We start from the raw sequence: 26,434 nt of genomic DNA, 5'->3' as shown, positions 1-26,434 counted from the left end.
TAAGGCATTGGAAGTTCAAAATCCTTGCCGATCTACTGTGAATCACCCACAATACCAGTAGATTCAGATCTAACTTTCTGCCTATCCCTGGTGTACCGACCAAACCTGAATGCTTCCATTATGTGGCTGACTCTTGTGGTTTTCCGTCTCTGTGGCTTAGTTGATGACAAGTTCCTACATAGTAAAACACAAGCAGTCTGGCTCTGGCAAGAGCCCTGTCTACATAATTTTAGTCCCCAAATGGTCTTATGGGAGGGGGCCCTTAGACAGTTGCATGTATTATGTCCATTGTGAGGCACACAGTTAACATTTCTCTTTGCCCCTGAACTGTCATTCCATGCTTTACAACTTCTACGTTCCTGATATGTTAGAACAACGAAATTTTACCAACCTTGATTAAACAAACCCCAACACCCAGCATGCGAAGTTTTGCATCTTAAACTTAAGTCAAAGCACCATTATGACTGCAGGAATAAAATGGAGTTTGCTTCTGCTGCCCTCATCACCTGCTACTCTGGATGGTCATTTGGAGGGAGGGGTGGACTTCAAGAGGAAGAAGGGCCTAAAATAAAGATGAGCCATTAGGGCCTTCCGCAACCTGATCTCTCTCAGAAGTGTTGGACTACAACTCCCAGCATCCCTCAGCTAGCATGTCTTGCTGGGGGATATTGGGAGTTGTAGTCCAACAATCCAGAGGGCACTAGGTTGGGGAAAGCTGCAATTAGTTGTTACTCGAAGTCTTAAGTTAACTCATCTCTTTTCATTGTCGTCCTCAAGATACGGATTGCTCCAGCTTTCCGCCGTGAAAACAATTTTCCTTCCTTGCTCTCTTACTGGCTCCAAACCCCCATCCAAATAAATACACGTGTTAGTCTGTAAGAGCAAAGGGCTGGATGTGTCTGATCTCGGCAGCTAAACAGGGTTAGCCCTGGTTCGTACTTGGATGGGAGACCGCCTGGGAATCAGGCTTCCTGCACTGAGCGGGGGTTGGCCTCGACGGTCTTGTAGACCCCCTCCAACCCTATGATGCTATGATCCCACAAGACTCTTCGTTTTATCGAAAGAAAGTCTTCCGAAAGGACACCTCCCAGAAGCCACGCCTCCGCGTTGCCGGATTGGCCGCCGCGCGCAGCGACGTTCTTCCAGCCCCTCCAATCAAGAAGGCGAGTGCCAGGGTTTGATTGTGCCGTTGCAGGGGCTCCCGTCCGGCGCCCGGCCCTACGGCGCCCCTCGCTACCGAAAGGAAGAGGCGCAAAAACAAAGACGGGAGGAGGCCTCGCGTGGGGGGTGAGCGTCTGTGGGGCGGCCGTGTCCGTTGCAGGTTCGCGCGCTCGTGGCGGGCTTCGTAATTCTCCTGCTCGGCGTCGACCGTTTGGGAGCTCTGAAGGCTTCCCTCAACGGCTGGCGTGGGGCGGGTAGTTCCTCATGACACGTGTCGAGGGTTCGTACGCTTCGTCTTGTTCTCCCTCCCTGCCAGGAGGAAGTGAGTTGGCGCTGGGCCGACAGAGAACGTAATAGCAGCCCCTAGCGAACGGTCAAACGTTCTTGTTGAACGGTGTCTGTTCTTTTATAGCCGGTGTGTGTGTGTGTGTCTGGCGTGTTGGAATACAACTCCCATTAGCCCCAGCCAGGATGGTCAGAGGTCGGGGATGATGGGAACTGTAGACCAACCACATCTGCACGGCGACAGGTTCACTACCCCTGTTATATAGAGAGGGTAAGTTTCCCCACTCCTAGGCCCTTGTTTATTTATTTATTTATTTGCAGCGTTTATATCCCGCTCTTTAGCCCAACAAAGGCTCCTAGAGCAGCTTACTAAGATAAGTAAGATAAGATCATTTATGGAATGATAAGACAGATCCTAAGAAGAGCCCTGCTGGATCCGACCAAGGGTCCGTCTAGTCTAGCATTCTGTCCACGCAGTGGCCAACTGGCTGCCTGTGGAAAACCCAAAGGCAGGACGGGAGTGCAGTAGCTCCTAGGAAAGAGGGCTCAACTGATGGAGGGGCGGGGGCACTCTCTTTCCTCCCCCCTTTCATAGTTTTAAACTTTTATATTGATGATATTGCTGCAAAATTATATGATATTTTACGTAAGATACTTCTTAAAGTGGTCTTTAAGAAATGTTCAATTCCTCCCTCTATGCACGATATGGTTCACTCACACCCTTCCTGCCGCATATTCTGGTGGGTTTGAGGCATCTGGTAGTAGCACTGGGACATTATTGTTGTTAAAATAAAAGCTGCCTATTAATTACAGGAAAATGAACGGTTTGGGGGTTTAAAAAAATATTTGGGAATCGCTGAGTTCATCTGCGTTTGCAGCTGTGACGGTATGGCAGTGTTTGAGCTGTACATGTGCTTGTTACAGTTGTATTCGTGTCATGTGCTGTATCACTTTGTTAGTTATGCTGTTTCTGGAAATACTACTTTGTTATGAACTAAGGGCTGAGGGGAGTGCTACTGCTACTGATGTTGCTGGATGGTCTGTAGCAAAAGTTCAGACACTTGAATCACATTTGTCTAGCCACAGTATAATTTCCTAGTGCTGCTACCAGATGCCTCAGTTCCACCCGGTAAAATCGAGGGAATGTTAAACTTCAAACTTCTAAAATCATGCTTATGTTGAAAATGCCACTTCGGAAGGCTGGACCAAATGCAGAAGTGGTTGTTTAGTTCCGGTGAAGAGTATATAGCTTATTTCTGAGTAGACATGTACAGGATTGTACTGCCAGGCTGCAATCCTGTGCATATTTAGCTGGGAATAAGCCCCATTTGACGTAGTGGAACTTCTGAGCAAATATGTCAAGGGCTGGACTGGGAGTCAGGAGATCCGGGTTCTAGTCCCCACTCGGCCATGGAAGCTCACTGGGTGACTTTGGGCCAGTCACATACTCTCAGCCCAACCTACCTCACAGGGTTGTTGTTGTGAGGATAAAATGGAGGAGGAGGAGGAGGATTATGTACGCCACCTTGAGTTCCTTGGAGGAAAAAAGGCGGGATATAAATGTAATAAATAAATAAATTTAGATAGCACTTTAGGATGCTGTAATTGTGTATTATTTTAATTATTTGATAGTTTTATTTGCTGCTGACCATATTTAAAAATATTTGGGGGGGAGCAATCCTATGGCCGCTAGTCAGTGGCTAGACGGCCATAGGATATATGGTTTTCCAGGAACTGACCTCCGAGCAGGCGCTCCAAGGTCAGTTCCTGGAGAACCAACCTTTTGCACTGCCTTGCAGGCAGCACAGAATGGCCCCGGGTTCCGCGCTCAGAAGAAGAGTGCGGAGTGGCCAAAACAGGGCTTCCGGGGGGCGCTCCAGGGCAGGGAAAACTGAAATGTCGGTACGACACATCCTTCCCAGCCACTGCCGTCAGTGCCATGCTTTTTATTCATCCTCTACTCCTGCTGATTATGTGCATATTGGCAGGGTGGTGAGGCAACAAGAGTGGTAAGTCTGAGCCTTTGCTTATTGAGATCCTTGATTTGTGCCCTGATTCTTGACCAACGTAAATTCCTGTTGGTTTGGCTTCCCACACTGCCATTATGCCCAGTGTTGGCCTTCTTTTCTTCCTATGTTTGGGAGGGCCGAAAAAAAAATCTCCCTGTACAGTTGTGTGTGCATGCACCCGACCTATTTCTCATGAGTTTTTAAACCGCATTCACATTTTCTTAGGATTGCTTTCAAATGTTGTTTCTCATTGTGGCTTTATGCTTCCCTGTGGTTGTACATTAAGTTTATACATCTAGGGGGTGATGGTTCAACTGAGTTTATATTTTCATCCCGATTTTGAAATGAACACTTCTCTTTGCAGCTGCAGCAAATGTTTACTGAACTCTTCTGGCACGTGCATCACAATTTTTAAGTGGTGTCTGAATTAATACATTGCTTTGTAAATGTCTCTACTACTGAATCTCTTAAGACAACTGTTGGAATATTATGGTGTGCCACCAGAACTGGTAAGCAGATATTATTGCTGCATGGGGGAGGGAAATGTTGCATGAGAGTTTTGAATTAAAACAGGGTAGGAGCCATAGAAGTTTCACATGGGTCCACAGTTCCACTTGGTATGCCCACCATGGTAAGTGTTCCATCACCCTCTGGGGAGTGTGATAAGAAGAGTTCCACCCTTCCTCTCCAGCTTGATGCTGTGAATGGAGAACAGGTTGCCCCCACACTTGCACTGTGTTCAGAAGCTGTATTTCCATTGTTTTGCCTGTTATTTTGTAATGTTTGGCTGGGTTACATATTCCAGGAATCCAAGATTGAGCTTGTGCTAGGCAACATTCTAACTATTTGCATCATGGTACATTTGATAATGAAGGGAGAAGTGAGGGCTTTCTACATGCTTCATAGGAGCATCATAATGTACATACTTCATTTAGAGCAGGTGGGCAACTTGTAGGCCCTCTTCATGTGCAGCTGCAGCCAAAAAATTATCAGTTTGCCACCGAATTTCAAGCTGCTGATTTTTTTTGCTGTCGCATTGTCAAATTCGGTGGTGCGGTGGAGGCAGGAATGTGTTCTGCAAGGGGTAAGCTCCAGATCCCCCCAAAGTTACCCACTCCTGATTTAGAGGCAAATGACCCTCTGCCATACTCTATAAATAATTTAAAAGCAGAATTCTCTCTTATATAGTTAATATATGCTTTGATCTTATTGAAGGAGAGGAGAATTACAGACATAATAACATGTGTGTTGATTAGTTTAATTTTAAGCAATATTTATAGCTGAGCTACCCCTGCCATTGGTCAATACTGCTGGTGTTGAAAACCGTACTGATGGTAGTTTCAGCTTGGAAACAAATTCTCAAATGTTTAGATTGATTAAAGATTCTTTCTTAGATTTATGTAGATTCTGCTGTTGCCATGACTGCCTTTTCTTTTCACAGCTCCTACAAAGGTGTGAAGTTTGTCTTAATCGTATTGCTCATATGATTGGATCCCATCTTTCTTCAAATAGCCTTTTCGGAACACACTTCCAACAGTTATGTGCCATCTCAAGGAGCTGTTTGGTGAGATTATCAATATTTTTTCTCTTGTTGCTAGCAGTGTAGTTATTGGCTAGGTTGACGGCATCCCTCTTTGTCCATAGCATCTTTCTTGCATGGCCATAGCTTCAGGTTTCTGCATTATCACCTAAGATAGCCGTTGCCACTGTCTGCTTCCATCACTTTTTACTTTTCTGTCTTAAGATTCTCCCATACTTTACCTTTTTCCACAAACAGCGACACCTTTGCTGCTTTTTCTGACTCCTTCACTGTAACCCTTTACAGACCAGCTCGTATAGTTAACTCTGGTGAAAAACAGTGGGTCCATTGCTTCCCATAATCCTATGCTTAAAAGAAAAAGGAGGAAATAATTTAGGGATGCTCTAGCAATAGGCAGAGAAGAGTAATAATATAGTTTTTGAGGCAGTCGACACTGCAAGGTAAGAAGGAGGCATAAATGCTCTTGGATGTTCTAGGATTAATTTAAGTTTAAATATTAGCATGGAAGACTCAGTTTGAGTGGTAAAGATGCTTCTAAAATTGTGGTGCAGATGTGCTTAGCATACTTCTGGTATGAAATATTAGAAGTATCTAATCAAATAAAGCCTTCTTTTTTCTTATCTCCTAAAAGCTTGGAGGTGATGCAGCTCAATCGAGTGACAAAATGTTCCCCTGTGTTGTGTATATTGCAGTCAGTGAGAGTTTGTTGTTGGTGCTCCTGCTTGTGTATCTTTTGTCTACCTCATGAACAGTGTTGCGGATGAAAACTTTTCTACTGCTATATTTTTCTGTGGAAAAAAAATATTTAGAATTGTATAGTTTCATAAAATTAATTAACTGACACTTCAGATAAGACTGAAGTGTTTGGTAAGACAGCTGTTCTGGATGAAAGTTTGAAACCAGTTTTGGACAGGGTTGTACTCCCCCTGAAATATTAGTTACACAGTTTGGAAGTACTCCTGAACCCAGAATTATCTATCAAGTTGCAGATGACCTTAGTGGCTAGGACCACATTTTATCATCTTGGGCTGATTCATCAGCTGCGACCCCATTTGGGGACAGGCCTCAGTTACACATCTACTGGTTACATCCAGACTTAATAACTGTAATGTTTTCTAGGCAGAGCTGCCTTTAAAGGCATTCTGGAAATGAGCAAAATTCAGCTGTCAGAATACTTGTGGGGACTAGGTAGTTTTATCATATCACACCAATTTTACATTTTTTGTATTGGTTACCCGTTAGTTTCTAGGCTCAATTTAAAGAACTAGCACTAACCTTTAACCCTGAACAGTTTGAGACCAGGATATTTGAAGAACTACTTATACTAACCCTCCTGAATTTGGTGCCCTCCAGATGTTTTGGACTACAACTCCCAGCATTCCTGACTATCAGCCATTCTGTCTGGGGCTGATGGGAGTTGAAGTCCAAAGCATTTGGAGTGCACCTGGTTGGTGAAGGCTGGTTTAGAAAGTAATGCCAATAAAATACATGCATAAGTTGCAGTTTGACCTATTAAGCTATCCTGTATCCTGCCTCAGATGGGTGAGAGTTTGTAAGACTGACTTTTGGGTAGACTGACTTTCTGTTGCTTGCTTTTTGTTTTTTTTACAGTTCTTAGTATCATGCAGTGTCTAAGTGATTTGGGCCACTATAGTAGACAACTATAATATCGTAATAATTGCATTTTAAAATTAGGGATGAAGCTTTATCAATAAACAAATCAACAAATGCTTTAGCTGATGATAAATAGTTGGGGACCAATTTTGTGGGCATATTTTAATCTGAGAGACCAGGAATGAAAGGGCACACACTTTTTTTTAGGTTGTTTTGGTTCTGGCATGTTACTGTTAGTAAGGATAAAAAAAAAACATTTTGGCTTGGATCCAGAGTTTACACGAGTAGGACTCTGCTCATAGGATACTTCCATTAGAACAAGAGGATAGGCAATTTTCTCTGATTCTTCCTTCCCCTGTGCCCCATGAAAAGCTGCTCTGGAAGATTGGGAGGCCATCTGCAACAGTATGTGACGTGCCCCAGGGAACTACAGGGGAAGTGGGAATCAGCAAAAACCACCTCCTCTTCCCCTTCTTCCAGTGGGAGACTCGTCTGGATTGTAGTGCCTTCCACAAAAGGAAGGAGCCCTTCTGTTTTCAGAAGTTTTCTGAATCAAAGCCAGCAAAGGCAGCCATTCCTTCTAACAATGTGATAACTTTTATTACGATGTTGTAAACCACCTTATACTTTTCTTCCACACCTCAAAAAGGCATCTATAATGAGGTTTTGGTAACATACACACGTATTAACATTTAATTAATCAAAAGGCAAATTACTAAAGTTCCTTAGGGTGCAATCCTTTCCTTTTTAAGGCAGAGAAAAAGTCCTACAATTCTCAGCATTCACCAGCCAGCATGGCCGGCTGAAGGGATGCTGGGAGCTGTAGAACATTTTCTGTCTAAACATGAATAGGATTGCACCCTAATTGGTTTACAGCTATATTTTAAATGTTTGCATTTAACTTGAAAGGTTTTCTTGACTCTTAGATGTCCTGGGCTTGGGAAAGAAAAGAATATGGATCTACCCGAAGTTTTGTTCGTAGACTGGGGAAGTGTCTTTTGTTAACTCCTTCACCACGGCCTCACTTTCAGGTATAATGGTTATTGCTAATTTTAAAAGGAATATCTTGTTAACTTTAATTTTGTTGTTCAGGAAGCTTGTTATGTATAGCATATAATAATAGAGACAAGAAGTAGCAAGCATCCCTAATGAAATTCTACTTGAACTGTGCTGTTTATGATTTGAAAAAAATTGTGGGAACTGAAGTAATAGAAACATACTTCACATGATAGCAGAGGAGCCATTATCAAACAATGATGGTGAAGTGAAATAATGGAGACTTAAAAAATCCAAAATACATTTACTCTGTGAACACGGAGAAGAGATGTTTGAGTCTCTAGATAATCTATTGCAGCAATCAAAAGCCAAACATTTGAAGAGACAATGAGATTATAACTGCTCTGCAATAATCTGAATACTGTTCTGAACGCTACCTGTCAAGCAGTTTGATAGCTAGTAAATATTTTGTTGTTTGCATGCTGCCTTTGTAATTCAGCCAAAAACTGTTGCAGTTGCGCTCCTAAAACTGAATTGGGAGAATTGTACTGCCTCCCACTGAGTATTAACTTTTGGAAGGTTCCCAAGGTTTGTGGTGGTAGCATCCTAAACATCTCTTATGTACAACCTTACGATAAGCCAGCCGTCTGTAATCTGGTGTGCTCCAGCTGTTTCAGACTTCAATTTCCCTCAGCCCCAGTCAGCATGGCCAATCGTCAGGAATTACGTAAGAAAATAAGAAGAGCTATGCTGGATCAGACCAAGGATCCATCTAGTACAGCATCCTGCTCACATAGCAGCCAACCAGCTGCCCATGGGAAACCCACAAGCAGGGTGTGAGTGCAACAGCATCCTCACACCCATGTTTCCCAGCAACTGGTGTACATAGGCATACTACTTCTGATACTGGAGGTAGCATCAGGACTAGTAGCCACTGATAGCCTTCTCCTCCATGAATTTGTCCAATCCTCTTTTAAAGCTATCCAAATTTGTGGCCATCATTATGTCTTGTGGAAGTGAATTCCATAGTTGAACTATGCACTGTGTGAAGGAGTATTTATTTATTTATTTACAACATTTATATACCGCTCCACATCTAGGCAGATTCCTTTTATCTGTCCTGAATCTCCCACCAATCAGCTTCATGGGATTAAAGTATTATGAGAGAGGGAGAAAAATGTCTCCCTATCCACTTTCTCCACACCATGCATAATCTTGTACACTTCTATCATGTTCCCCCTCACTTGCCCTTTTTTTTAAGCTAAACACTCCCAGCTGTTATAACCTTCTCTCATAGGGGAGATGCTCCAGCCCATTGATCATTTTAGTTGCCCTTTTCTGCACTTTTTCCAATTCTACAATATCTTTTTTTAGGTGTGGTGACCAGAACTGTATATGATATTCCAAGTGTGTTCCACCATAGATTTGTATAAGGGCAGTAGGATATTGGCAGTTTTATTTTGCATTTGTTTCCTAATGATGCCTAACATGAAATTTGCCTTTTTCACAGCAGCCGCACACTCGGTTGACATTTTCATTGAACTGTCCACCACAACCCCAAGATCTCTTTTTTGGTCAGTCACTGCTAGTTCAGTTGTAGTCCAAAACATCTGAAGAGTACCAGGTTCAGGAAGGCTGCTGTAGGCAGTTCTGGTTCACTTCATCTTAACTGGATGGCTGTAGAATTTTCAGAGGCCAGAGATGCAAAAATGTCCGGACATATAGCATTGCTTCCAGGCAAGAACACTAAATGGTCAACATGTGGAACTGCTTCTGTTCTTCCCCCTTAGTGGCTCCCTCCATATTGTATACCATTTGTGTGCAGTGTCTTGCTGTACAGATCAGGTGATATATTCCACCTCACTGTAAACCATTCTCCTTGCCCTTGACGCTTGATCCACATGATGAGCTTCTGCCCATCACAGCTTGTCATGTAGAGACAACCACTATTGGGTGCAACTCGAAACCTTTGTGTGGTGGCCATTCATTTATTACATTTCTATACCGCCCAATAGCCAAAGCTCTCTGGGTAGTTTACAAAAAAACAGGACCCTAAAATATAGCTTAATAAAACATAATGTAAAACCTGTAACATACAGAAATTTAAAACAATTTGAAACAGCTAAAAAATAGCAGTAAGATACTGGGGCCCAATAAAACCAACTCACATAAAAAAGCCTCATCGTATGCTATCAAATGCATGGGAATAGAGGAAAGTAGTAATCTGGCACCGAAAAGATGACAATGTTGGTGCCAGGTGGATCTTTCTGGGGAGAGAATTCCATAATCGGGGGGCCACTACCAAGAAGCCCCTCTCCATTGCTGCCAGTTTCTGTTGGAGGAGGGCCTCATAGAATCATAGAATAGTAGGGTTGGAAGGGGCCTACAAGGCCATTGAGTCCAACCCCCTACTCAATGCAGGAATCCAAGTCATAGCATCCCTGACAGATGGCTGTCCAGATGGCTGTACGATCAGATGTTTATCGTAGTGTATGGGAAGGTTCATTTCCATGTAAGGCTTTATACATCAAGATCAGCCCCTTGAACTGGGCTTGGTAATGTACAGCCAGCCGGAGCAAGCAGGCCAGAATTGGTGTTATATGTTTAGACTTGGTTCCTGCTATCAATCAGGCCACTGCATTTTGCACAGGCTGCACCCTCTGAACCATCTTCAAGGGCAGCCACATGTACAGCATATTGCAGTATGCTGTAACTTGGAGATTACCAGGGCATAGATTAAAAAGGTAAAGGTGTCCCCAACCAGTCGTGTCCGACTCTAGGGTGCGGTGCTCATCCCCGTTTCTAAGCCGAAGAGCCAGCGCTGTCCGAAGATGCTTCCGTGGTCATGTGGCTGGCATGACTGAACACCGAGGTGCACGGAACGCTGCTACCTTTCCCGCCGAGGCGGTACCTATTTATCTACTTGCAATTTCTTGCTTTCGAACTGCTAGGTTGGCAGAAGCTGGGACTGAAGACAGGAGCTCACTCCGTCACGCAGCACTCGGGTCTCGAACCGCTGACCTGCCGACCTTCCAGTCTGCAGTTCAGCGTCTTAACCACTAAGCCACTGCGGTCCCTAGGGCATAGATTACTGAAGACAAATTATCTCTATCCAAATTTTGTCTGTGCTGGCTCTCAAAGTTAGGATTCTTCAGCTTAGAAAGTAGTTGACAGCTAGGGGATGTGATATAGTTCGACAAGGTGATGTCCCTACACAATTCACTACACAGAGAAATAATACCTACACAGTTCACTACACAAAGAAATAATACATTTTAATACTGTAGCTAGTGGACACCTGTTTATATTTTTCTTTTTTTATTTATTTTTAGAAAACTAACATTTATTGACACTTAATGTTTTTTATATTGCTTTAGTTGATCCAAAGTTTGAATTCTTTAGACAGCGAGCAAACTAATTCTGTTATACCGTCTCTTGCTGATGTCCTGTGGGTGGCAGATGATGACAGAGAACCATATGCTAAATTCAGGCAAGTAAAACTGACTTGTCTTCTCAAGCATGTCTCTATCATTTGTAATGGTATTGTCTGAATCTTTCTTACTTGCAGCTTATCTCTGACCAGGGGTTTTAACAATCAGCATGTAATAGTTTTTTTTTAAAAAAAATCTAATACAAGTATTTGCTGTGCTTTTCCATTCACATCTGCATTTCTGAATAATGGGTTGTATCCTGAGAACCGTGAGTGAAAGAAAAGAGATTCTCTTGTTCCGTCTTCCCCATGTGGTCCCTGAAAAGCCTTTCTGAGGGCCAGGAGACCTTCCTGACCAGCATAGATTGTGCCACAGGAAATTGCATTGGGAAGGGGGAATGGTGAAAATGGAAGCACTTTGAGCTGATCTCTGCTCATGCAAGATGCCTTCACCTGAATGACCAATCTTCTCTTCCCCCAGCAGCTCCTCTGGCTCTCAGGAACAGCTTTCTGGTGGCGGGGGGAGGATGAGGCAGTAGGAAGTCCACTTCTCTGAGCTTCCTTCCACTCATGGTTCTCAGGATGCAGCCCAATGGTTCAAGTAATCTTTTGGGGCACTGGGATTGTACATCCTATGGGCAGTATCCAGTGCTGCTTACGCACTAGTGGGGCCCACTAGCATAACAGGAAACTAGCATATCCTGCAGCAATCTGAAGTGAGCCGAAACATTCGTTTTTGAAATGAAGCAGGTCGGCGGAGCTTGCAGAAGGGTACTCTGCTGGCCTTTTCTGCTCTGGAAATAAGCTCTTCTTCTCTTTTCTGGAGTTCCTGTCCAAAGCACTAGTTCCAGTTGCGCTAGCAGTGGGTCCTACTAGCACAACAGAAACGGTGGGAGCAGAGCAGCAGTGATGGATACTGCTCTATGTCATCACATTAAAAGTAGTTAAATGAGAGTTCCCATGAAATTAGGGTTGTTAAGCTTAATTTGTAAATCCAAACTTTTTTTCCTTATAGATGGTAATTGGGCAATTATGTTTTCCCTGTCTTTTGTGTAATCAGCATCACTCTTTATAATCTTAGATGCATCCCTTTCATTGCCTTCTATCCAAATGGTAGCTAATCTGTAACACTGTATCCCAGAAGCAGAGAATTGTGCTTCTCTTTCCTTCTATAATAACTGCGCTCTTGCTACTTGGAAGCCCCCAAACTCAGAGGCTTCCAAGATTCCTCTGCCCTGCTGGGTTGAAGACAGGCTTTTGAGCCTGCCTAGCGAGGATGCTTCTTGGGGATGGGGATAAGGAGGTTGGAGGAGGGTCAGGATAAATCTTATCCTCGCCTCTCTGGTCTCCTCCCTTCCCCGCCCACCAGAACCCCTCCTTCCCCCGTCTGAGGTCAGTTTTCCGACCTCGGAGAGGCAGCCAGTGCGGTTCTCTCCATGCTGGCTATGGGAGGGGAGGATCTCCAGCTCCCCCTTCTGAGGTCGGTGCGCTGTCTCTGACCTGAGAGAGGGTTATCCAAGCCATCCTACAGTCCCTGGGATGTTCACCCAGGGACCCTAGGATTGCTCCCATTAACCTGCATTGAAGGGGATGTGGTGGTGGTGCTGAGATTTCATTCTAGCTCACAATCAGCTGCTCCTGTTTTTCATGAAAGATTTTCTATGGGCTTGGTGTTTAGTATGGCAAGTAAATGTTAGGTGAATCTTCTATCTACATGAATTACAGTTTTTGGTCAGCCAACCAATGTAGCACAAATTGTTTGCAAAAAAGATGATACTATAAAACCAAGCTCATGTACCAATTAAGACTGCAATCCTATACCCACTTACCTAAGAGTAAACTCAATTGTTCAGTGGTATTGTCTTCTGAATATACACATATAGGATTGCAGTGTATGGCATCGAATTGGAATTTTAAATACTGATCAGATGAGTATACTTCTCAGGCATTTTAGTCCATTTTTGTTGTTGTTTTAAATCTGATACTGTATTTTTAAATGTTTACACTGCTGCTGGTTTTTACTTTGATTTTATACTACGGTGTTAAACTTGTAAAAGTTTTCTGTTATGTTTTATCATGCTTTATTTTATGGTTTTTATTGTTGTGAACCACCCAGAGACTTTTGACTGTGGAACGGTATAGAAATGTAATAAAAAAAGTTAATCTTTATAGTAAACACCTTGGCTTTCTGAGTATTTACTTTTGTTCACTTTCAAAGTTATACATTGATATTTTCTAGATTTGGTGAATGGAGAGAAGTTGTGATTCCATCTACACCTCCTGCACCAGCTGATTCAAAAGAAGTAGCACAAAAAGCAGGTGTTGTGGATGAAGATGCATTCCAAAAAATTTCTGCTCTTGAGAATGAGTTAGCTCATCTTCGTAGACAGATTGCTTCAATTGTGGCAGTGCATAGGACAGGAAATGATCAGTCATGTAAGTGGGTTTATGTGGAGCCTAATACATGTGTCTGTGTGTTTTGTTTCTCTTACTCCTAATTGTGTCTAGTCACATTGTCAGTCTGACAGCAACATTTGCATAGAAAACTGTCTTGCTAGTTGCTTTGTTCATCCTGTGCACAGTTGATGTGTAAAATTTAAGAGTAATTTTTTGGAGTGACTTATGCACCTAGCCCTTACTGCTATGTTAACAAAGGCAAGTGAGGATGTGATAATATACATTATAAACATAAAATCCTGATTAACATACTGGATAGGAGAACTATTGGGAATCTTGGCCTGAATCCAAAGAACCTGCACAATTATTTCTACATTCTCCAAGGGATGCTTGGATGTGGTAGTCCCCATGTGCTGTCTGGCAAACCTCTTTTGAAATTAAAGGAATGTTCAAAAGCAGATTGTGAAACAGCATGGAAATCTGCTCTTCAAACTAAAACAGTCCTGGCCATTGTCTGCCTACACAGAATTCCTGAATAAATGATGTAAATGAAAGTTAATTATAGGTAGGGCTCTGTTTATTCCATACAATTTACAATGGTACTGTAAAAGTGTACATAGTTGAGAATATAGTATTTTGGTCTCCTAAAAGGATTCAGCCTTTTAGAACCTTTAAAAATTGAAAATATGGGGGTTTTTTAGTCCTTATAACTGTAGCAATACACTTGAAAGGTGATATCTGAAACCTTATAGAAGGACAGAGTAAGTTCAGGGGTTGTAAGCTGTGCAATATAGTTATTTACCATGTTTTTAATCCTACTCTTTCTCCACATTTATGGCAACATTTATGATGTGGTTCTATTTTATCCTCACAACGATGCTGGGGAAACCTAGGTTAAGAAAGAGACTAGCCCAAAGTCACCCAGTGATTTTTGTGGCTGAGGAATGATCTGAACTCAGGTCTCCCTGGTCCAGGTCTGATTCTGCTGGAACCAGGGTGGTGTAGTGAATACTCTGTTTAATAACTTTTTAAAACGCGCGCGCGCACACACACCCCTGTTCCTCACAACTTCATTTTGTTCCTCTTTCACTTCTGGTTGTTCATGTCTTCTTGTGCTAGACTGCGTAGATTGTTCCAAAAGTAAGCAAGGTGACATATCTGGGATTCACATTTTCATTTGAACAGTTCCCTGTTCTTCTAATTGTTTAACAGGTTTAGGTACTGTGAATTCATCAAAGTCACCCTCTAGTGGTCTCCCACAGCCAGCGATGACTTCGACACCAGTTCCTGTCTCTCTTTGTAACTTAGTCATACCACCACCTCCTCCACCACCTGTACTGCTGTCTGATTTTGATTCGCGTAATTCAGCAATTGAGCTTATTAAGCAACGGCGGGCTGCAAGTAAGAGCAGGAATATTACAGGCAGTGCTGGACAGCAGATGGTTAAGACTGTTCCTAGTATGATGGATGTTCTGAAGGATATAAATAAGGTCAAACTAAGAGCGGTTGAGAGGTAAGGTGAGCAGAATATAAATTCTACGATAAAATAAAGTTGTAAGAGGGATATACAATAGGGTCACCAAATTCTCTCTGATCATTGAGAGAGTATCTGTGAAACTGGTGGGGTGTGTATACACACACACACACACACACACACACACTACTACGACTACGACTACTACTACTGTGCCCCCTCCTACTTTAACACATTTGGGCTTATGTGCCAGTATAACTTGTGCAGGGAACTGTCACATTGAGCTATCCAAACTCCTTCCCTTTCATATCCAAGTTGGTGTTCCTGTCCTTCATTCATTTCCCCTTTCAACTATCAGTACTGGCTGAGAAAGAACACCTAGGTATATGACATTTAGGCCTTCGCTGCCAGACCAATATGGCTGTTTATCACATGTTCTACAAAGTGAGGCGCTGTAACTCTGTGGTAGAGTAAATCCTTTGCATGCAGAAGGTCCCAGCTGCAATCCCCAGCTTCTCCACGTAGGACTAGGAAAGAATCTTGCACACAACCCTGAAAAGCTGCTGCCACACAGTGTTGACAGTACTGGGCTAGATGGACCAATGGTCTGGCTCAGTGTCTGGGTTCGCACAGCTGCAACTCATTGTGGCTTATTTAAGCTATGACAAGACGCAGCACCCATGGGTGCCAGGTTGCCTGTTCAGATGCTGGCCGTGGCTTATCATATTGTTCAAACCTGGTGAGGGTGGGTTATTGGCATGGTTAACAAACCATCCGCAACCCTAAAACTGCCCATGGGTTCTGGGGGGTTTGTTAATTGTGCAGGGGCTTCCCACTGCACATAATACCTGGGCACTTCGTAGTGTGATTAACAATATATGCATCTGGCTGAAGGCTAGTAGGGGAAGTTAGAACCCTGTGGAAATTCACTCCCGTGAATCCCAGCTAATGATGGGCCATGCCTTTTAAAAATTAGCATATATTGGGTTTTGTACATTTAAGAATTAGAATTTTTGAAATAGAGGTGAGTAGAAGAAGCGACCTGATGAACTTCCAGAATAGTTACTGACTTTGAAAGCCAATCACAATGCAGTGCATACTAGGTAAAAGCAATTGCTATTGTGTAGCATTTTGTTCTATGACAGATGTCCACAATTTGTGTGTGATTTGTTTAGGATACAGAACATATTACAGGCATACTGAAATATTATCATTAGTGAATATTTTAGCAGAGGAAACTTTAAAAAGTAGGCAGTCTTTTTAATGTCCATAATTCCATTTTGCAAACAATAAAACAATACTTTTCTCCCTCTTTCGTAATACTAGAACCCTGGGTCATGCCTTGAAGCTGATCGGTGGGAGATTCAGGACAGACAAAAGGAAGGACTTATTCACACAGCACATAGATAAACTATGGAATTCTACAAGATGTAGTGATGGCCACCAATTTGGATGGCATTAAAAGGGGGTTAGACAAATTCCTGGAGGAGAAGTCTGTCAATGGCTACTAGTCCAGATGGCTATGTGCTACCTCCAGTACCGGAGGCGGTATGTCTGTGTACACCAGTTGCTGGGGAACATGGGCGGGAGGGTGCTCTTGCACGCATATCCTGCTTGTGGGTTTCCCGTGGGTAGCTAATGTGTGAACACAATGCTGGACTAGATGGACCCTTGGTCTGATCCACCACAGTTCTTCTTATGTTCTTATCCATACTCACACTAAACCAATGAGCTTTATTTTATAGGTGGTTGGAGTTGGCAAAAGAGGGGGCCAGCATACAGCAGGATTGATTGGAATGGCTTAAGGGCCATGGTGACTGCTTTACACCTCTAACACCCTTGTACTGTGTAAGGAGTGTGGCTGCACCAATGCTTTGTAAACAGTTGTAGATTAATAGGTAAAATGTTGCCACAGTTCATGGGGAACCAGGAAGACTGTTCAGGGCTAGAAAGGAAAATGCGAAGTATGTTAGGATTAAAGATGATAGCAAATACTGTTGTTTGCATTTGCTAATCAGACGTAGCAGACTAGAGATTGGAAACATGTTGACTCTCTTTCTCCAGATCCCCTGGAGGTACGCCTCTACCCAAAACAAAGAAAATAATGCAATCACAGTGGGATCCAGCAGCTTTAATAGCAGAAGCTCTTAAGGAGAAATTTGCATCCCATAGGAATGACGATGATTCATTTGATAAAGAGAATAAATCCTATGGTGCTTCTCCATTTTCCAGTCCAGATACGCCAATGGTATGTACCACTAAAGAAAAAAAAAATTATGTCATTTGTACAGGAATACTGGCAACACAGAAAGAAAAAAATATTCCACAGGAAATGCAAAATCAGGACAAGTCTCTTGTAGATAACTGAAAAATGGGTCAACAGGCTCTTTTCTGAAGTACTGTGAAAGGGTTTGGATGTCACAACAGAAGCCTATCCAAATGTTGCTTTTACAGATGTCAGAATTATTGTATCCTTCATTTAGTTCTGAAAGAAGCAAGAGGAATGAATACAGCTTCTGCTGTGTTTTTATAGTTAAAGTAGCTAGTTATAGCTACAATGGATAGTCTCCAACATTTTTAAACTGCCTTCTACATCCTTTGGTATGGTACCCAAAAGTAAGTCCCTTTGATTTCACTGGGGCTTCTTAAAAACAAAATCCTTCATCTTTGAAATAATATCTTTTTATATGGCTCATCTTATAAGGGGTGTGTGTGTGTGCGCGCACGTGCGCATACGTGTGCTTGCCTTTTAGAAACAGAAGAAACAGGTGGATTATAAAATTCTCCTTGGTTAGTATTAATTTCAGGTGGTATTGCATGAACACTTACCTGGGCCTAATGCAGACATAATGCTTCCTACTTGGTCAAGGGATCCTGGCATACACTTTTTCCTATCCCCTTCCTTTCTTGTACACCCTGCGCCCCCCACTAGCCTTAACTGGGAGAAGGACACCAGGGGTGCAACCCTGTTCATTCTTCTGAACCCCCACAGCTGGCATGTAGCCCCAGATGCACTTGTACCGTAGCAAAGCTTGCTATTGGGTTTCTCACCCCTGTTCTAGAAGGTGCTGCTGGGCAGTTATGCTGTGGTGTGCCACAAGGCTCTATTTTGCCCCCTTGCTTTTCAACATCTCCATGAAGCCACTGAGTGAGGTCATTGGGAGACTTGATGAGGCATTGGCAATATGCCCAACTCTACTTCACCTTTTCGTTAGGTTCAGGTAAGGCTGTGGAGATGCCAAGCTGGTGGCTCAAATTGGTAATGGACTGGATGAGGGCCAGTAAACTAAAGTTCAATCCAGACAAGATTGGACCCCTGTTGGTGGGTAGACTGTCTGTCCTGAAAGTGGCATTCATCCTGTTCTGGACAGGATTGCACTCTCCCTCAGGGATCAGGTTAGCCCCTTTTGGGTGCTCTTAGAGCCAGCATTATTTTTGGAGGCCCAAGTGGTTTCCATGACATGAAACACCATGAGCTTCAGGTGGTGTGCAAGACCCAGTCCCCCCAAGACAAAGATAGTCTGGTCATGGTTATCCATGCCTTTGTAAAATCTTGTGTGGACTACGTCACTGTATTGTACATGGTGAGGCCTTTGAAGACTAGGTAGGAACTTAAGTTGATGCAAAATATAGCGGTTAGATTACTGACTAGGGCAAGTTGTTTGAAACACATCCTGCCAGTCTTGAAACAACTGCCCTAGCTACTTGTCTGATTCTGAGCACAATTCATAGTGCCTGTTCTTACCCTGAATACCCAAAATAGTTGGGTACCTGGAAGAGCATCTTCTACCATGTGAACTTGTTTGACTCTTACCATCCTTGGAGGCCCTTCTCTGAGATATCCTCCTTTGGAAGTAAGGTTGGTGGAGATTGGAGATAGGACCACTTTTGACTGCGCCACCTCATTTATGTTCTTCACATTTAATTTGTATCTACTTTTTGGAATGCTGTACCCATCAGGAGCTGCTTAAGATATCATAGCTTCAAGGCATTCATGGGCTTTTCCTTATAAATATCTGGCCCCATACATATGGCACAGCACACTCTATCTCATTTTTGCTAACCAGAACAGAGTGATCTGTGGGCAGGGGACTTTGAAAGAACTTCATTATAATGCACAGATCACTACCTAATAGGGTTAGATTTGCTGGGACTCTGAACTTCAGCAGTGGGGAACCGCCCTCTGAGACTGATGGGTCCAAGGGGATTCCTGAATGCTTTGGAGGATTTTCCAGCTGCTAGAGTTGGCAATCCTACTGAAGCCCTGATTGATCTATGGAATTGGGAGAAGACCCATGTGGTTGACACCATTGCTTCTAAGTGCCCTCACCTGTTACACAGAACTCAGGCTTTTTGGTTTTCTAGAGAGCTTAGGGTAATGGTGCTTGCTTATATAAATGGCTACAGAGTCAGTGGAGGGATGAATGACCGAAAACTGATAAAAGCTCATTTTAAGGCCTATTTTAGTATAGTGATGGCAGCAAAGAAACTGCTCTGCCACTTGTGTCAGCGCAGTGGTGTCCAGTAAAGTTATTTTGAACAGTAAAGGAATTGTTATGTTCTAGGCCCCAGAGCAGTGAGGGATGGCTGATAAAATCACTCACATCTGTTCTGACTTGGACACTATGTTGAGAAGCAGGCTCTGGAGTGGTGATAGAGGCAGCCGCTTGTCTGTGTTTGATAGATGGGTTTCATCTTGTTTAGCCTAAGGATGTCGACAAGTTCCTTGGAGAGGTGCAGCCAACCACTTATTTGCTTGACTCTTGTCTATCCTGGTTAGTAAAAACTTGCAGAGGAAGACTGGTTAGTAGGGTTGTAGAAGCTGTAAATGGTTCTTTAAAAGAGGGCTGTGTGGTGAGGCCACTGTTTAAAAAATCATCCTTGCCTCCCACCACCCTAGATAATTATTAGTTAGTCTCTGACCTTTTTGTTGGGTGGGGGGTAAGGTCCTACAATGAGTGGTAGCAACTCAACTCAGAACTTGGGGATCCAAGGAGGGCTTTTTAAAAAGCAGTCTTATCACTGCCTCCTTGAGGGCTGATGACATCACTCCCTCCTCAAGGGAGGCGTTCACCACTGCCTTGATCCCCTCACCCAGCCTCTCTCTGCAGCTCATAATGAGCCAAGATGGGCAAGGATCAAGTAAGCAGGTGGTCGGCCTTACATATGAAAGCACCTTGTCCACTTCTTCAGAAGGAAGAAGCTGGAATCGATCCCACAAAACTGGTGTGCCACAGACCGCCTCCTGCTCACTAACTGTATCCACAGCGCACGGAATAACACTCCTAATCTGATCAATTTTATCTGCAAAGTACATCGCCCAGAGTGGCTGGGTGACCGGCCAGATGGGCTATTAATAAATTTAATAAATAAAATATAAAATAAAATAAAAACTCCAGACTTTCTTTAATGAAACTGATTGTTTGGGTTCAGGCACCGTTTGGGAGCATTAACAGCATGGGTTTCTTTAGTGGGTGAACTACACCAAGAACTGGAGAAGGGGAGTGCATCCTTGTTGGTTCTGCTCAGTGGCATTTGATACTGTCGACCATGGTATCCTTCTGGGATGTTTGGCTGGTATGGGACAGTGTTTTGCAATGGTTCTGGTCCTATTTGGCTGACTACTCTGAGAAGGTGGTTGTGTTGCCCCTGCAGTGGGCATTGAACTCTTAGGTTAGAGGTGCCAAGACAGTGATACATCAGACTCAAAGGTTTACTTGCAAGGAGCACTTTACTGGGTACCTTACAGCACACAGGCGTACCCCATGGTTGGATCAGACAGCTTCTCTGAACCCTGGGCCACTGGGTACAATGGGCCTTATACTCTACAGGTCAGCAGTGAGGCAGCACAACACTAGCAAGCACACTAGGCTAGGAGTGTTTGGTTCTCAAGCACAGCCCCCTGCAAACAAACTTCGCTTCCCAGGCAGGGTGCTTGATAAGGTTTTCTACTCATTAGTAAGGAAAGCACTGAGAAGGCTGTGATCGGCCTTTTGACTCACCTGCACATGCTCAGAGGCCTACTAGCATGGGAATTGTGCCAATAATGAACTTAAGCAAGCATTATGGATCTCTAGGCCCCTCTAACACTACAAATGACTTGGCTATGCTCCTGGGGCCAATACAGTGGTGCGGTGGGACAACTGCTCAGCTCTTTGGACATTGGTGTGTGGTTCAGCCACTTGGTTATTGGTCTATGGTCCGGAAACTTCAGCTGGTCCAAAATAGGGCAGCGAGATTGTTAACAGGGACTGGCCTGCGAGCTCATATTACGCCAGTACTTTTCCAGCTGCACTGGCTGCCAGTCCATTTCCGGGCCCGATTCAAAGTGCTGGCGTTAACATTCAAAGCCCTTAACGGCTTGGGGCCAGGTTACCTGAAGGATCGCCTCCTCCCATATGTGCCTGCCCGGACCTTAAGATCATCATCAGTGGCCCTTCTCCGTGAGCCCCTGCCAAAGGAAGTGAGGCGGGTGGCTACTAGGAGGAGGGCTTTTTCTGTTGTGGCACCCCGGCTCTGGAATGAGCTCCCTAGTGAGGTTCGCCTGGCGCCTACATTGTATTCCTTTTGGCGCCAGGTGAAGACCTTTTTATTTTCCCAGGCATTTTAGCATTTTAGCTTTCTAAATTTTTATCTTTGCTGTTTTAAATCTGTATTTTAACTCCTGCACTGCTGCTAGGTTTTATTGTGGTTGTATTGTTATACTGTGGTTTTAATGTTCTGTATATTTTAAATTGTTTTATTGTGTGTTGCTTGGATTTAATTTTTGTGAACCGCCCAGAGAGCTTTGGCTATTGGGCGGTATAGAAATTAAATAAATAAATAAATAAATATGGTTCCTCATAGCTCTGTTTTGTCTCCTATGCTTTTTAACATCTGCTGGGGGAGGTCATTATTTGTGGGTTGGGTCTCATCATTTTGCTGGTGACATCTAATGGTAGCTCTCTTTCAACTGATGCTGAGGAGGCTGTTCAAGTCCTGAACCATTGTCTAAATGCGGTGATGGATTGCATTTGAGCTAACCAGTTGAGGTTCAGTCCAGACAAGATGGACATACTGCTGGCCAGCAGATAAGCTGATCTTGGGTTGGGAGTACAGCTTGTTCTGGATGGGGTTGCATTCCCTCTGAAAGAATCAGGTTTGCTACCTTGGGGTTCTTCTGGACCCAGCACTGCTCCTGGAGGGTCAAATGGTGCTGTGGTCAGGAGTACCTTTGCCCAGCTTCAGCTGGTGTGCCACTTCCGCCCCTCCCTAGTGCGCCATCTGAATGGCATATTTGGCCACAGCAACCTCCTTTTTAGACTACTATAATGCACTAGGGTGTCATACCTGGGGTGGCCAATGAAGGGTGCTCGGAAACTGCAGCTAGTGCAAAATGTGGCAGCCAGACAGCTTTCTGGTGTGCATTTTGTTGACCTTATTACACTGGTCCTATACCAACTGCACTGGCTTCCAATCTGTTCCTGGGCACAATTCAAAGCTGATGGTGATTATCTATAAAGCCCTAAACAGTTTGGGGCAGGATATCCAAAGGACTGTCTGTAGTTTAAGAATTTTGGGGGAAGCGCTGTTACATGTCCTACTGCCAAAAGATGTTAAATTCATAGGATATGGGACAGGGTATTTTCCATGGCAGCAACCCGATTGTGGAACTCCCTTGCTAGGGACGCTTGACTGGCTCCTTCCTTGTTTAGTTTTAGGTGGGCCATTAAAATGTTTTTGTTCCACTTGGTGATTTTGTGAGTTTAAATGTAACTCTACTCTGTTCTTTGTTTATTATGTTCTTTGTTTATTATGATAGTTTTATTTATTTGTATATCCCTTGGGGGCCTTTTTTGGGCAAAAAAGGCAACTAATAAATACTTTTATAAATCAGAAATGTTTTTGGTTTCAGGTTGGCTGTCGCCTTGTGAAGCCAGTTATGAAGTCACTTACTAGAGCTGAGGAACTGGTGCATGTATCAGCTACAAAAGCAAGAATTCATATTTAGCCATGATGTAGAGCTTGTGGAATAAAGCTATGCTATCTATAACTGCTGGGACTACTTTTTCTTCGGTTTCATTGACTTGTTCTATAAGGCAATGGCTTGTAAAGCTGTTTCGTATTAAGTGTTTTAGCAGCCAAGCTTGTTTATGTGGAATTTGCTTTTATAAAATATTTTATCAGCTGTAATACTTTCTGGTTTTGTATAATCTTTATAGTCTTGGTGGAAACCTTTAGTCAGACAAATGAATATGTGAAAAGAAGAATGGCAACAAGGAAACAAAATAAATAGATGCAAAGTTTATCCAGTTGAGATGCTAATATAGTAATACCGTTTATACAAGAAATAGAGTGTTGGATAGTCATTGTCAGCTCCCTTAAAACAATACTGTTCTAACATTGGCCTGGTTCATAACGACACCCAGAGTATTGGTTGAGTATGGATTGTCATTGAATCATGGGTTGTCGTTAAGTGCGAACCCTGAACTATGGTTTAACAATGGGTTGTTAACCATGAACACCCCAGGAAGAGAATCCATGGTTTGTTGTTGGGTTGTGAACTCTGGGTTGTTCATGGTTAAACCATAGTTAAACCATAGTGCAGGGTTCGCATGTAACACCAGCCCAAGGTTCAACCCATACTCTGGGTTGTCATTACGTGCGAACCAGGCCATTGATTCAAACCATATAAAGTATCCATAACTGGTTGCAAGTAATATTTTCTGGGCTTGAGTAAAATATGTATCATGCACAGTAACTGCCTTGAATACAGTAACTGCCTTGAATAAAAGGCTGTAAAGTTGCGATGGGAGCTATAGGAATATTTGAAATTCATGATACAGATAAATATTGCTGTTGACTATTTTACACCCCTGTAAACTCAGCTTTTAAAATAAATCCTTTAGGTTTAGACTGTGATCTTTCTCCATTACTAAAATATTTGAGATTTCATAGTTCTTGTGTCAAGATTTTTGGAGGGACATAAGCTATCTATTTCAATGAATCTTTTATCTTGAAACATATGACTTGCGGTTTGGGACAGATGTAGCTCTGGCAGCTTCCACGGGCTCTCTGTGGGAGCTTATCTCAAACAGCTTTTTAAAAGGTTGAAAAGCGTTTTCAACCCCCCCCCCCCCCGAATTGAAAGGGGGGGCAAGGCAAATAGCTCTGGATTTTAGCCTGGAGTAAGGTAACCCCCATGTGTTAGTGGAGGAGTTGGATGCCAGGGTTATCCAACCCAGGGCTGTACCACCACGAAAAGCTGTAATGAGACTCCAATTTTATAGGAGAAAACAAGGCTGGCATGTTCCATAACAATATATCCTGCAAGAGAAATCAGCAACGTATGAGAGACGATCCGAGAACTCTGAATAATATTTGAGAACATCTGAGGATCTGTAAAATTTATTGGAGAAAACGATGGCTGAATTGAGAAGACAAAAAGGGCTTGCTTCAACACCTCCAACAACTCCTGTGTCAAAGGTGCCAAAAACGGGAGATTTAGCAGAATTATTTACGATGATAAAGACCCCATCTTCGCAATTTTCAGAACTATTTCAAAGGCTGGACTTAATTCAAAATTCTATCACTGGCATGCAGAGAGCCGTGGATTTAATTAATGCATCACAGAAAAAATGTAGTCAAATTAATGAGCTTGAAGATCGAGTGGCAAGAAATGAAACTTTGACACAGATTGTTTGTAAAAATATATCTGACAGAATTTCTCAATTGGAGGCCGATATGAAAAGGGCCAGGGTACATAGAGTGGGGATCAAAAGCTTGTCTAATGGTGTGAAACTGTCTACTTTTGTGGATAAACTTTTGCATGTGATACTTTCTATATCCTCTGATTATTCTCTTGATATTGAGCAGGCATTTCGTGTGCCAAATCCTAAAGGGAATGATTACACAATTGTTGTACAATTTGCAAGAGTCTCCACAAAGTGTTATATCCTGAATTTGGCAAAACAAGCTGGAAGCCTTTTTTGGAAACAGGATAAAGTTATGCTGTTTCCAGATTACATCAAAGAGGTGGCGAATAAAAGAAGGCAATTTATCAAAGCAAAGAATCTGGCAAAACAAATGAACTTACAATATTACTTAAAATATCCTGCTACACTTTGTATTGTGTCTGAAGATCAGATGAAGAAGTTTATGAATCATGAAATGGCGGAGGCTTGGTTGAATCTTAAAATGTCTGAGAACACCCTCACAACTCCATGAATTGGAATTTCTAAACAAGTACTGTTAACTGTTTGTGTGTCGCTTTCATGATCTAGGCTAACTCAGAAGAAATGATTTTATATATATTTGTTTACTTTTATGCATTCTATTATTATTTTTCTCTCTCTCTTTTTATGTCTCTCCTATTTTATATTTTAAAATAGACAAAATATCTAGTATAAAAAATATTATTGACGGTTGAAAATTTATCTCAAGTTTTTTTCTTGACCTTTCTTCCTCTCTCCTCTCCTCTCCTTTCTTTTTCTTTTTTCCTTTCTTTCTTTTATTATGGCATCCTCACTAAAATACTGTGTGGATGAGAATTGAGGTATTGAGTAGGTTGTTGGTAATTCTGGTAGTGTTTATAAAGATAAAATAAATAAAAAATATTCAAAAAAAAAGAAACATACAAGATGCTATACAGCATGGAAATATTATCTAAAATTAGTTTACACCTTTTGTAGCACAAACAGCTATACCCTGGCAAGTCCTGGAATACCTTGGACCTAGATACTGCTCCTGTGTTCTGAATGTCTGGTAGTCTGTTGTAAGTTTCTAAGTAATGCTGAGTACAAGATGTTATCCTAGTGACAGGATATTGTTCCCTATAGTGCTTCTTGTCAGTTAATATATTTGCTGGGTGATAAGAGGGAATTTGGATGGGTCATAAGAAGAGGAAACATCAGTCACTGTTGGATTCCTTGCAGGGAAGGGAAACTTCTCTTGCGCAAGTGGAAATCTGGTCTCGTAATGTTGGATTTAGCTTGCTATGCTTAACAAGCTAGTCCTATGTTTAATTTTCCAAAGTGCTAATATGATATATTTCAAAACTGCAGCGCTAAAGACACTATTTTCTTCAAGAATATTGGGCATATATTTTCTAGTGATGACAAAGCCCACTGCTACTACTTTCAGTAAAGTAGTTGCTTCTTACCATTACTTTACAACTAAAAGGGATTTTTAGTAGCTTCAGAATAGTACAAGTTGGATAATCTGAGCACAGTCTTATTTGCTGTATAGTTTCATATGCTGCCACTCCACGATTTTTGCTTATGCATAATAGTATTCAGGCATAAAGACATACTAAGTAATAGTGCTGCTATTTTACAGCAAATTCATCTTGATTCAGGTGCTAACATTATAAATGTCTGCACTACTACTACTCCAAGCAGAATGTAGTGTTGTATTTGAATCTTCAGCCATGATTGCATAATTGGAACATCATAGGTGAGAGTGAGTTTGGGTTTGATTGCTTTGCGCAGAAATACTTTGTGTGCTTCTTGGCTTCCCATTGTAGTTGAAATCATTTAAGCGTTTTGTGC

General features: G+C 42.5%; 1 protein-coding gene across 5 annotated transcripts; it reads left to right on the top strand.

Moving 5' to 3' along the window:
* Positions 1-1,153: 1,153 nt before the first annotated feature.
* MTFR2 (mitochondrial fission regulator 2) lies at positions 1,154-25,478 on the top strand. 5 transcript variants are annotated; one of them, XR_014786699.1, is made up of 10 exons: positions 1,154-1,287; positions 3,820-3,964; positions 4,897-5,019; positions 7,536-7,640; positions 10,983-11,095; positions 13,275-13,471; positions 14,645-14,945; positions 16,971-17,154; positions 22,801-23,296; positions 23,494-23,805. XR_014786699.1 is itself a non-coding variant. In XM_084827623.1 (9 exons), the coding sequence occupies exons 2-9, from the start codon at positions 3,902-3,904 to the stop codon at positions 22,894-22,896; spliced, it is 1,182 nt and encodes a 393-aa protein (XP_084683749.1). In that variant the 5' UTR covers positions 1,154-1,287; positions 3,820-3,901; the 3' UTR covers positions 22,897-25,478. The 5 variants fall into 5 exon arrangements, 4 of the variants coding, with proteins under 4 accessions (XP_084683749.1, XP_084683750.1, XP_084683751.1 ...); XM_084827623.1 differs by having other exon boundaries at positions 22,801-25,478; XM_084827624.1 differs by having other exon boundaries at positions 1,154-1,321; positions 22,801-25,478.
* Positions 25,479-26,434: the final 956 nt, after the last annotated feature.

This window comes from Heloderma suspectum, chromosome 1 (assembly GCF_057233095.1).
Source record: "Heloderma suspectum isolate Gila_16-S chromosome 1, 16-S_ref, whole genome shotgun sequence".
In the NCBI taxonomy this organism is placed as follows: domain Eukaryota; kingdom Metazoa; phylum Chordata; class Lepidosauria; order Squamata; family Helodermatidae; genus Heloderma; species Heloderma suspectum.
Note: the sequence above shows the minus strand (reverse complement) of the source record. Positions and strands in the feature narration are given on the sequence as shown.

Bases quoted from the DNA above. Each gene is read 5' to 3' on its own strand.
- MTFR2 (XM_084827623.1), top strand. From the start codon at position 3,902: ATGTCTCTACTACTGAATCTCTTAAGACAACTGTTGGAATATTATGGT. The intron at 11,096-13,274 runs GCAAGTAAAACT...GATATTTTCTAG, and splicing joins GAACCATATGCTAAATTCAG to ATTTGGTGAATGGAGAGAAG. The intron at 14,946-16,970 runs GTAAGGTGAGCA...CTCTTTCTCCAG, and splicing joins AAACTAAGAGCGGTTGAGAG to ATCCCCTGGAGGTACGCCTC.